The sequence below is a fragment of the Suncus etruscus genome, chromosome 2 (genome assembly GCF_024139225.1).
Source record: "Suncus etruscus isolate mSunEtr1 chromosome 2, mSunEtr1.pri.cur, whole genome shotgun sequence".
Taxonomy (NCBI): domain Eukaryota; kingdom Metazoa; phylum Chordata; class Mammalia; order Eulipotyphla; family Soricidae; genus Suncus; species Suncus etruscus.
In genome coordinates this window covers 18,125,286-18,138,239 of record NC_064849.1, presented here as the reverse complement: position 1 = coordinate 18,138,239, position 12,954 = coordinate 18,125,286, and the positions used below count along the sequence as shown (strand labels likewise).

Here is a 12,954-nt window from a genome sequence, read left to right as displayed (position 1 = left end):
GTAATTGAATAATATTTTGTTCTCACTAACAATGCATAGGATTATAATTTCTGTTCAGTTTTCTGGTAGTTTTTTCTTTTTTTTTTTGTTAAATATATGGCAGACTCGAAGGGCTCAGTGCTTCTAGTACTCTGGTCCCTGGGCTTTAGGGACAGTGCTCAGTGAATCTGGTACTGGGGATGTAATATGGCTCTCACCCATGCTAGGCATGTCTCTACTATGTGAATTTTTCTTTTCAGTCCTCTTTTCTTGGTTAGGGGGGAATCTAGCTGGCCCTCTAAAGGATTTGAGGGGATATCTTGTAGCTTTTATTTGTATTTCTCCAAAGATATCTGTTATAGAATATCTTTGCTTGTGCTTCTCACTCCCTTTGGAGAAATATTTATTCTGAATCCTTTGTTCATTTATTGTTGGCAAGAATGGGCAACTTTGTCTTGTGCCAAATCTTAGAGGAAAGTCTTTAGTTTTTCCCCATTCAGTATGATGTTTGCTACAGGCTTGTGATAAACGGCGTTGACTATATTGAGGAAGGTTCCTTCAATTCCCATCTTGTTGAGAGTTTTTTTTTTTTAAATGCTTTTTGGGTCATATCTGGTGGTGCTCAGGGGTGCTCCTGGTTGTGCGCTCAGAAATTGCCCCTGGCAGACACGGCGGACCGTATGGGATGCTGGGATTCGAACCACGGTTGGTCCTAGGTCAGCCACTTGCAAGGCAAATGCCTGAACCGCTGCACTATCCCTTCCAGCTCGTTAAGAGTTTTTACCATGAATGGGTGCTGAACCTTGTCAAATGCTTTTTCACATCTATTTCTATGATCATGTGGTCTTTATTTTTTCTTTTATTGATATAGTGTGAGAATCAATCCTCAGAACCTGGGACTGGATTGTTTTGTGACTAGAAGTAAACATTGACATTGTAAATAATCTACACAGTGAAAGGGGGTAAAAATGGGTTCAGGAATTTCAACACAAAAGCCTTCTGCTCCTAAGAAACAGGAAGTTTAGAACGTTAATGAAGGAAGACCAGAGAATGAATGCACTGTCTTCCGAAGACCCAGGCTTTTCATTAGCAAGAACCAGACCACACCCTAGGACGGAGAATGAATATTAAGAAGGGAGAGATGCAGTAATCTGACACCAGATCACTCCCTGGTGTGGAGAATGAATACTGAGTAGTGTAGGAATCAGCAATTCAACAATAGTGTATTATACTGATTGATGTTTGTATGTTAATCCATCCTTTCATCTCTGGAATGAATTCTACTTGGCCATGTTATATGACCTTGATGAACTGTTGAATTTTATTTGCTAGTATTTTGTGAATGATCTTTGCATCTGTGTTCATTAAGAATATTGGCCTATAATTATTTTTATTAGTGGTGTCTATTTCTACTTTTGGTATGTATCAGAGTGATGTTAGCTTCATAGAAACTGAGAGTCTTTTCTGGAAGAGCCTGAAAAGGATTGGCAGTAGGTTCTCTTTAAAGTTTTTTTTTTTTTTTTGCTTGTTTTTTGGGCCATATCTGGTGGCGCTCAGGGGTTACTCCTGGCTCTTCACTCAGAATCACTCTGGAAGGCTGGGAGGACCATATGGGATGCCAGGAATCCAACCTAGGTCTGTCCTGGGTTGGTCGCATGCAAGGCAAACACCCTACTGCTGTGCTATCTCTCTGGCCCCCTCTTTAAAGGTTTGAAATAATTCACTAGTGAATCTATCTGGACCTGGCCTTTTATTTTGGGGGAAGCCTTTTGATTACTATTCCAATTGCCTGAATAGAGATAGGTCTATTGAGGTATTCCAGATTATCTTGTTTCAAACTTGGGAGGTTATAGGAGACCAAAAATGTATCCATTTCTTCCAGGTTCTCTTGTTTCAAAGCACATAGCTTCTCAAAATAATCTTTACCTTTTGAATTTCTATATTCCAATATTTGAATTTCTATAGTATCTGTAGTGATATACCCCTTTCATTCCTGATTTGGTTATTAAGGTTCTCTCTTTTTATTTGTGAGTCTTGCTTATTTATCTATCTTGTTTATCAATCTTGTTTACTTTTTTTCAAAGAACCAACTCTTGCTTTCATTGATCTTTTAGATTGTTTCTTGGGTATATGGTTCATTAATTTCTGGTCTGTTTTTTATCATTTCTTTCCTCCTACCTGCTTTTTTCTCATTTTGTTGGCCATTTTCCAATTTTTTAACTATACCATTAAGTTATTTATGTAGACCCTTCCTTCCTTCCTGATGAATGATTGCAAAGCTATAAACTTTTCTCTTAATACCACCTTTGTTGTATCCCATAAACTGATAATTCATGTCTTCATTCTCATTTGTTTCCAGGAAATTTTTTTTTTTTTTTTTGGTTTTTGGGCCACTGTTCAATCTCAGGGGCTACTCCTGGCTACGTGCTCAGAAATTGCTCCTGGCTTGGAGGCCATATGAGACACCGGGGGATAGAACCTAGGTCTGTTCTAGGCAAGCGCAGGCAAGACAGATGCCTTACTGCTTGCGCCACCACTCCGGTCCCTTTAGATTTACTCTTAGATCCACAGGTTGTTCAGTAGTGAGCTATTTAAGATCCAGGTGTTAACATTATTTCTCCATTTCTTTTAAATAATATCTTTATTTAAGCACCATGATTACAAACATGTTTGTAGTTGGGTTTCACTTATAAAAAAGAATATCCCCCTTCACCAGTGCAACCTTCCCACCACCAATGTCCCTCATTTTCTTCCTCCCCCACCCCCTTCCTGTTTTCAAGGTAGGCATTCTATGCCTCTATCATTGTCATGATAGTTTAATTATTTCTCGAACTGAAATAGAGTATAGAGGTGAGTTTTTTGAACTCACCATTCTTTGTGGTAAGCTTTTTAATTCTTTTCTATTGGGGGATAAACACACACACCTTCTCTTCCATTTCACACACACACACTTCTCTTTCTAAACACACACACACCTTCTTTTCCATTTCACATAGACACACACACACAACTTCTTTTCCATTTCTTCGTTCAAAGCCAGTATTTCCTTGTTGACTTTTAGCCAGAGTTGTGTTGAAGTCTCCAACTACTATTGTGTTATTATTGCTGTTTTTCTTTAGATCTATTAGCAGTTGTTTCAAATATTTTGCTGTCCCTTCATTGGGTACATATATGTTTAGGAGTGTGATCTCTTTCTGATGTGCATATACCTTATTAAGAAATGACCCTCTATGTCTCTTATAACCTTTTTAAGCCTAAAGTCTATGTCGTCTGATATTAGTATGGCCACCCCAGACTTTTTAAAGTTTTTTTTTTTTTAAGGATTTGTCTTCCAACTTTGACTTTGAGCCTGTATTTGCTCTGTCTATTCCAGTGTGTTTCTTGCAAGCAGAAAAATGTCAATTTTCTGATTTATCTTGTCACTCTGTCTCTTGATTGGTGTGCTAGTCCATTGACATTGAGAGATTATTATCATGGGATTTTGTTATATTTTTGTAGAATTTTGGCGTGTTTGTGGGGTTTGTCTCACCCTACAGTAGTCCCTTGAGTTTCGTTTTGAGTCAGTAAAGTTTCTGAGCTGTTGTTTATCTGAAGCTGTGTATTCTTTCTTCAAACATGAATGAAAGTGTGGCTGGGTTAAATATTGTCAGGGAGGCATTCATTTCATTGACTATTTTCACTATATCCCACCACTGCCTTTGGACTTGGAAGGTTGTTTGTGATAAGTCTTCTGTAAATCTTAAGGGTGATTCCTTATGTTATTTCCTATTGCTCTTGTTGCTTTCAGTAGTCTATCTCTATCTATGGTTTTCATCATTATGATTAGGATATGCCTTGGGGATATTAGGATATGCTTTTGTTTGATTCTCCTTTTGCTGGTACTCTTCAGGCATCCAGAATGTGGGTGTATGCACTCTTTGGCTCTGGGAACTTCTCAGCAATGATGTCAACTGTTGATTCTTCATGGGGAGGTATTTTTCTCTGGTGAGATGGGACCCCCCCCAATGATTCTAATGTTATTTCTGTTAAATTTATCCCAGAGTTCCAGTGTTGTCTGTTCCCTTATTTTAAATATTTTTCCATCTTCTGTTTGCTTTAAGGCTCTTTTCAAACTTATTCTGTTGCTTGAAGGTGCTATGCAGCTCACTGATTCTGTCCTCAGCAGTTGTTACCTTACTGGTGAGGCCTTCCAGTGAGATTTTCATTTTGCCTCCAAATTTTTCATTTGTCATTTCCGTTTAAAGTTTTCTCATTTCAACTTTCATATCCTCTGAATCTTATTGGTTGTCCTTTCCATGGTTTGTATGAATTCCTTGAACATCATTACCATATCCTCTGTTAAGTCTTATCAGAAAGGCTATACAGATGACTGATACTAGTTATATTTTCAGAACTACCCCCCTTTGTTCACTAAATAGGTAGTGTCCTGTGTAGCTTTCCCATTGTGACCTTGGGGCCAGAGAGATAGCACGGAGGTAAGGCGTTTGCCTTGCATGCTTAAGGATGGTGGTTCAAATGCTGGCATCCCAAATGGTCCCCCAAGCCTGCCAGGATCAATTTATGAGCATAGAGCCAGGGGGAACTCATAAGCGCTGCTGGGTGTGACCCCAAAATCAAATCAAACCAAACCAAAAATCTTTGACTTTGGTAATGTTTTTAATGCAATGTGCTGGGGCTTACTGACTAGAAAAAACAGGCAGCCACAGAACAAAGTGGAGCACTCTAATCATGGGGCCACTGGCCTGGTGCAAGTTGCCTTCCTGATGAAAGCTAATCAGGCTGCTGGATTTCGTGCTCGCGACAAGCCTGCTTTTTCCCACTGCCCTTTTCACACCCTTCTATCTGCAGGTTTAAATAACGGCTCTCTCCTTCCTGCCATTTAAAAACTCCTAGCATCTCTTTTTCACTTCTCATTTCCCCAACTACTAAAATATTTTATTGGTGTGAGTTCCCTTTCTAGGCAAAGAAATATACTTTTGTGGTGGTTTATTACATTTCTGCCACATCTGGTAGTACTAAGGAATCAATCCTGGTGGGGTTCTGGGGGATCATATGAGGTGCCAAAGACAACTAGGTCTACCACATACAAGGCTGTCCTACCTGCTCTACTACCACTCTGTACTTTATTCTGACATGGGCTCATATAGTGTTACCACAAGTAGGTCCAAGGAACCATGTGCCATGGCTCTTGTGCCCTGTATGGAAGAATCATTTTTGCTGTGAGAGATGCATACCATTCCACAGGATTGGATTTACAGGACCCAAGGGGACCCTGTGCATGCGCAGGCCATACACCCCTTCTGTGAAGAATCAAGATCAGGGTACCTTTACAGTTTGGCCTTTTCCATTTTTTCATTCCAGGTATAACCCTGAAGGCCCCTGTATCTCTTGGGTGTGGGCTGGTCTCCAGTACCTCCAGGGTTTCACACCTATACAAACCTTTTCCTTGATGACTACGGGGGCTAGCAACTTATGCAACGGAATCCTCATCTTAGGCAATCAGGCCCTATGAGAGTCTCTCTGGCCATATTATCTACTTTGGCATGTGTACCTAATAAACCTTCTAAGTAAATCCTGACCTTTATCCTTACTTTATAAAGAACAACTGTATGGAGTAAGGGGATATTTCTACATTTCCTTCCATCAAGAATTATAGAACCAAAACGGCTCCAGTAATCCAAGTTGCACCTTTCAATCATTCCTCTCTTCCTTACCCCTTACTATTACTGGATCCAGTCTTAAAGCTACTACCTACCATGATAATTATAAGAAACTCAGACTTTTTGCCTAGTTATTGGTGACACTATCCCAACCACAAATTTCAGTTTGATGACTCTTCCATTTTGGATTCATTTCTGGATCTTTAAAAAGCCTATGTGTGCCTTGTTCTGCAAGCCACCAAGTTTGTGTTGATTACTGCAAGCAATCAAATGAACACATACTTGCCAAGCTGCCCTGCCTCTAAAAAGCCTAAGTTGGGCCAGAGAGATAGCACAGTGGTTGAGTGTTTGCCTTGCAAACAGTGGACCCAGTACCGACGTTGGTTCAAATCCTGGCATCCCATATGGTCACCCATACCTGCCAGGAGCGATTTCTGAGCACAGGGCCAGAAATAACCCGAGTGCCACCGGGTGTGGCCACAAAACAAAACAAACAAAGTCAATAAAAATAAAAAGCCTAAGCTAACATTCAGCAATCACCATTTAGGGGGCAGTGGAAAAAAGATCTTTATCTTGTTTTTTTTCCTTAATATATTTTATTTTGAATACTAGCAATTTGTTTAAATGAATGAAAACTTAATGATGGGGGTTATGGCTCAAGAAGGCTTGGCACCTTGAACCCTTTGGTTATTAGTCTTACCTTTGAATAAGACAGCAAAAAAAAAATTAACAAAAAGAAAAGAAACCCCAACTTTGGAACAAATAACCCTGGCTCACATTTCAAAAAGGAAGGCAAAGCCCAACCAATACCTAGGTGCCTTGGGGGGGGGGGCTTTTTCACATCCCTACAGCAGGCGGAATTAAATCACGACAGCCTGCCTCAGTCAGGATCATGTTTAATAAAAAGCAACGTGCATGACAGACAATTACAACAGTTGCAACCACGGAGGGAAGCGCTTCTGGGCCATGGATCCCACAGTGACCGTGGGTGGGTATGGGTGGGTGGGTGGGATTTGGCATGAACTGTTTATAAATTTCTCTGAAAGTAGAGTTCACTTGCAAATCTTCTGATACAGAGATAGAGAAAGAGAAAAAGAAAAACAATAAAAGAAAACAAGAAACCCTCCTGCCAATTCTTCATCCATCACCAACAGAGCAGGGTGGTGCCCGGGGTGGGTGGGTTGGTTGGTTGGTTGGTTATCTGGCGTCGATGCGCAGCAGTTGCTCTTTGCCGTTGATGAGCAGCGACTTCAACCGGCCGTCTTCTTCCACTTCCACCTTCTCCTGCCCGTTCTCCACGGTTCTCCGGGTGGTGATCTTCTTGCCGTTGATCATCTCGGTGGACGTGGACACGGACTTGAAGTGGTTCAGGCCGCTGCCTCCTCCGCTGCTGGACATGGAGAAAGCCGAGAGGCCCCCGCTGCCCGGGGCCCCGAAGGAGGAGAAGCCCGAGAAGGGGCCCCCCCAAATTGGGGATGTCGCCGAAGGTGGAGAAGAGCGAGGTGGGCCTGCGGCTCCTGCGGTGGCCGAGGCTCTCGAAAGGGTCTCCGAAGAAGTCCAAGAGAAACGGGTCGTGGTCCCCGAAGAACTCCCTGAAGACCTCGACGGGGTCTCGGAAGGTGAAGACGTGCTGGAAGGGGTCCTGAAAATGGCCGCTGCCACCGGCACTTCCGCCGCCGGCACTTCCGGTGCCGCCTTGGCCATGGCCCGAGCCACCGCCGCCCCCAAGGCCCGCATCACCGTAGCGGTTGTACACATCCCGCTTCTTGACATCCGACAGCACCTCGTAGGCCTGCGCCACCTGCTTGAATCGCCTCTCGGCCTCCTCTTTGTTCTCCGGGTTCTTGTCCGGGTGCCACCTGAGCGCCAACTTCCGGTAGGCCTTCTTGATGGCCTCCGACGAGGCCTGGCGCGGCACGCCCAGCACTTGGTAGTAGTCCACCATGTCCGAAGGCCCGGCACAGCCCGTAGGCCTCGCCTCGCTACGGGCCTGGCAAGGGTGCGGCTGCGGTGTGCGGCTGCGGTGTGGCGGACCCTGGGGCGCGGCTGTGGCGGGCTCAAGTGCCCACGCTGGATCAAACTGCCCTTGTGACGCAGCTGGCCTCTCATTGGTCCAGGCTGCCATGTGACACAAGCTCGCCCACTCATTGGTTCGGAGCGCCCATGTGACACAAGCTTGCTCACTCATTGGTCTGGGCTGCTCTCGCAATACAGTGTGCTCATTGGTCCCTGCTACACATGTGATGCTGCTGTTCGTCCCTCAGTGGGCGGGACTGTTCTTAGGATCTAGCTCGCTCATTGGTCTGTTCTGTTCTTGCGCCTCAGCTCGCCCTCTTATTGGTCCTGTTTAGGTGTAGGCCCTCATTGGCCGAGCCCAGCCCCAGAGCAGTGTGGGAGAGTGGGATGAATTTACTCTGTTGGCTGGCAGGCGAGGCCCAGCTTGACTGCTCTGGGCCCTCACTCTTCAGCTCCTCCCACTGCCTATATTTTTTTGTCTCTTGGGTAGAAGAGGAGAGTGTAGGGACTGAATCCAGAGGCCTTAGCCAATTATTTCACTTATTCATTCATGAGTTTGTTTATCTATGTATTTTTATTTTTATTTTGTACTTTATTGTTGGTGTGATAATGTGGCTCTTGCACACTTGGGACCTCACTCATGGTGGTGGTGTTCACATTGTTAGTTCCATAATTGGTTCCATTGTGCCCAGCACTTGGTAGTAGTCCATGTCCGAAGGCCCGGCACAGCCTGTAGGCCTCGCCTCCCTACGGGCCTGGCAAGGATGCGGCTGTGGTGTGGTGGACCCTGGGGAGCGGCTGTGGCAGGCTCCAGTGCCCACGCTGGATCAAACGGCCCTTGTGACGCAGCTCGCCTCTCATTGGTCCAGGCTGCCCATGTGACACAAGCTCGCCCACTCATTGGTTCGGAGCACCCATGTGACATAAGCTTGCTCACTCATTGGACTGGGCTGCTCTCGCGATGCAGTGTGCTCATTGGTCCCTGCTACCCATGTGATGCTGCTGTTCGTCCCTCAGTGGGCGGGACTGTTCTTAGGATCTAGCTCGCTCATTGGTCTGTTCTGTTCTTGCGCCTCAGCTCGCCCTCTTATTGGTCCTGTTTGGGTGTAGGCCCTCATTGGCCGAGCCCAGCCCCAGAGCAGTGTGGGAGAGTGGGATGAATTTGCTCTGTTGGCTGGCAGGCGAGGCCCAGCTTGACTGCTCTGGGCCCTCACTCTTCAGCTCCTCCCACTGCCTATATTTTTTTGTCTCTTGGGTAGAAGAGTAGAGTGTAGGGACTGAATCCAGAGGCCTTAGCCAATTGTTACACTTATTCATGCATGAGTTTGTTTATCTATGTATTTTTATTTTGTACTTTATTGTTGGTGTGATAATGTGCCTCTTGCATACTTGGGACCTCACTCGTGGTGGTGGTGTTCACATGGTTAGATCCACAGTTGGCTCCATTGTGCTAGAGATGGCACAAAGGAGCACGAAGCAATGGTGCGTCCAGATGAGCATGAGTGATGATCCCAGGGATCAGACCAGCCTGACATCACACCTATAGGCTGGGCTATATCACACCACTGGGCTGCATCTGGTTCTGAGGAAGATTTTTAAATCCTGTGTGTGGATGTGACTTTAGTCTGGGCCTGATTGGAAGGAAGCAGAACTTTGGTCTAGGTCAGCAGTTCTGGTCTTTGGTTTAGTTTTTCTTTAGGTGGGTTCTATCTATCTACTTATTCCACTAAAATGAAAATATTTAAAAATAAATGCTGGGGCTGGAAAGATAGGTCAGGTGCTGCTTGCCTTGCACGAAGGTAAGTCAACTTTGATTTACTGCATCCCATAGGGTCCCCTGAGAACTGACAGGAGTAATTCCTGAGTGTAGAGCCAGGAGTATCCTGAGCAGTGCTAGATGTGTGGCCCCCAAACCACACCCTTCCAAAAAAAAAAAAAAAAAAGCAACGAAAAGAATCCCAGTTCTTTTGAAAACACACAAATCATGTCGTGAAAAATATATTTTAAAAATAAGAACTGAAGAGATAATAAAGCATTTACCTTGCATGCAGCAGACTTGGGTTTTGGTTTGCAGCACCACCTAATAAACTCCCAAGTACTTCTAGGAGTAATCCCTAAGAGCGCAGAGCTTGGAGTAATCTCTGAAGACTAGTGTAGCCCTAAAACAAAACAAGCAACACCAGAAACAACCAAGCCACCCCCAAATGTAGTGGAGAGACATCATTTAATCCGCTCCAAATTTCAGGCCTAATAGAAGAAAAATGGATTTTCATATCTCTGTTTAAATTGTTACTCTGTCAAGAAACTCCATGCTGTCCCATTAGGAGAGAACAGCAGTGGAAAAGTTGACAACCCTCTACTATAGACTAGATCTGAGAGCAAAATTATCTGACAAAGTTCTTGGGGTTCCCAGGGTTCTCTGGTCCATAGCTTGATAAGTCCCTATTCTAATATATAGAAACTGGTGAAAGTTGATGGCCATGTTTAAGCGCTGTGGCTAAACGAAGTGCAGTGATTATTTCCCTCAAACTGCTGTCATGATACTTTAAAAGAGATATATAGATATATCTACATATCTATCTATCATCTATTTCAGGGTCACTCCTGGTGGGCTTGGTTGACCATATGTGGTGCCTGGGATTGAACTCAGGTTGGCCCTGTGCAAGGCAAGGGCCCTAACATTTGGTTCCTTTGTACTATTGCTTTGGTCCTTCAGAATATTTTTTGTATAGTTTAGGCCATAAGGTTACAATAGCTTTCAAGTTTCCAGTATTTATGTGCAAAGTTACTGATCATCACCACCATCCAAAGTACCCCTGCCCCCATCATCCTGATATCAACTCAGATCGAATGTTCCTTCCCTTATCCCCAATAATTCCCTATTATTTGTTTACTGACAGTTATGGTTTAGTGTAGGCTGTTCCCTCTCGTAGCACCACCCATGTGCTAGGAGTACTCTTCACTGATGTTCTGTAGTTTTAACCAACTGCCTATTGGTTCCCTTCACTTCCTCCCTGCAAACCTGGCACTCTCGGGTCCTGGCCATGATTCTTAAACATCTCTACACTTTGTTGTTATCACAACCGATATTACCTTATTTTAAGAGGAAAATAATCAGTGAATGATCACATTTCATCATAAAGGACAGGACATCTGAAAGGCCAGTTCTTTCCAAACCAAGCTTTGTGACTACAGAGAAACTTGATCTTGGCACCTAGGAAGGACACAATAAAAGTTGTAGGGTGTGCTAACTAGGAGTAGAGTTCAATGTGAATAAACAACATGGAAATTCAAAACATGTTTGGGGAACATCAGGCGATCCAGTACGGCAATAGAGAAAAGGGCAGGAGAGTGAGAGGTGAAAGTCTGGGTGAGGTTAGGCAAGGCTGAGGACTCAAAATTTTATTCTTGGCCTTCAGAAGCTGTTGACCAAAAAATATCTCATAGAATAGGTAGGAACTTCCAAAGGCCAATGGGGAGCACAGTGGTAGGGAGAGGAGTAAAAAAGTGCCAGAAGCAGAGGTTCCCTGTGAACTTAGCTCACAGGACATATAGCTTTAAAATGCCTCGGACTGAAACTGAGTGAACTGCATGCTTTAAAGTGAGCCATGTCTGGGCTACAGCAATAGTACAATACACTTCATATGGACCTCCGATCCCTGAGCACAGAGCCAGGAGTAATCCCTGACTGTAGCCCCCCAAAACACACACACACACACACACACACACACACACACACACACACACACAGAGTCACCAACCAAAGTAAGTCTTTTCTTTATGCCCATCCTATGGGACCATGTATGTTCGAGGAGGGTCCAGTCTTGTATGTGATGAAAATCACATACAAATGAAAATCAGAAAAAGTTCTGATTTCATCCTGGGATTGAATAGGACAGCAGTGGAATACCTACAAAGGAAAAAATGAGCTATACAGGTTCATGAACATTTGGGTTTTCTTATCTTCAAAGGACCATTTCTATTCAACAACTCCTAAAGCTAAATTTGGGCTCACTTCTCAGTGCCTTAACACTGTTACCAGTGCAGGAAGGAAAAGTCATTATTGCAGTGTAGAGAGAGCAATGAGGCAGGAACTCCCTGGGTCTTTCTTTTCTTAAGGAAATATTATACAGGGAAAAGGAAGCTTTTGTCTCCTTGAAAAACAAAAACAAATAGAAGATGGGTTTTGAGACTAAGAGGAAGAGGGCTTAGGGGAAAACAAAAAGTCTCAGAATAAACAAGATAATTTTGTTCACGTCCTCCTAAAAATGGAGCATGAAGGGACTAGATTTTTCTGGATGTTTGAAAGTAGGAACCATACAAAGGGAGATGGAAATGTGTGAGTTTCTGCTTGTTCTTTCTTGTAAAACAATGGAAACCTTTTTACTGGTTCTATAACACAGTTCCAATTGGAATGCCAACATTTTTATATTTTGCTCAGAAATAGCTCCTGGCAGGCACAGGGGACCATATGGGACACTGGGATTCGAACCAACCACCTTAGGTTCTGGATCGGCTGCTTGCAAGGCAAACACCGCTGTGCTATCTCTCCAGGCCCAAATGTAGATTTTTCTAAGCTCTAACAAGCCATCCTAAGTCTCAGTTCAGCTATGTAGTAAATATAGGACCCCGATGTTCGGATGTTGGAAACCCTGTATCTGCCTTTACAGGACGGTTCTAGAACAACCTTCTTGTCTTTTTACAACTACAGACGAGAGGAAAAGAATTGTTTTGCAGACCAGCTGACATGCTCACCCCTTAACTTTGCTGCACTTGAATCATGGAGCATGGAAATGCTTCTCTCAAATTCTGCAAGAATTTGGGGTTTAAATAAAACAAGTGAGAGACCATGATCTTTTTTTTTTTTTTTTCCCACATCTGCTCAACTGTTTGCAAACTTGTATTGTTAGGGTCTGGGAAAAATCCCTATCCTCAGGGCGCCCCGAGAGTTCCAAGGATTGACTTAAAGACCATAAAAGAGCACAGGTAAGATTTTATTCTGGATCCAGGGTCAGTGCCCTGGGACAGATCCCAAAGCAAAGACCTCAAGCTTTGTTTGAGAAAGGTTTATATAGATAATTTCTTAAAGGAACAGTGTCATCATTTCTTACAGGCGCAGGCGCAGTTTGTGCATTTTTACATCATAACTTAGTAAGAAGAAAGAAAACACATTCAATGAACAAAGAGATGATCATTAAAACTTATCAACCCCAGTGTTACATATTGCAGGTGTCAGCTTATCACAGTGGGCCAGGATGGGAACAACCTGGCATTGTTAGTTACAGAGAAGAAAGGGGAT

General features: G+C 43.7%; 2 protein-coding genes across 4 annotated transcripts in view; one reads left to right on the top strand and one right to left on the bottom strand.

Moving 5' to 3' along the window:
- The window catches only part of LOC126002074 (UDP-glucuronosyltransferase 1A1-like), an 84,421-nt gene that overhangs the window by 59,626 nt on the left and 11,841 nt on the right, over positions 1 to 12,954 (top strand). The gene's annotated exons all lie outside the window — the stretch shown is intronic.
- Positions 6,837 to 7,585, bottom strand: LOC126002090 (dnaJ homolog subfamily B member 6-like). The gene is given in 2 exon segments (XM_049769331.1): positions 6,837 to 7,112; positions 7,114 to 7,585. Coding segments are annotated over 2 exon segments (747 nt in total). The 5' UTR covers position 7,585.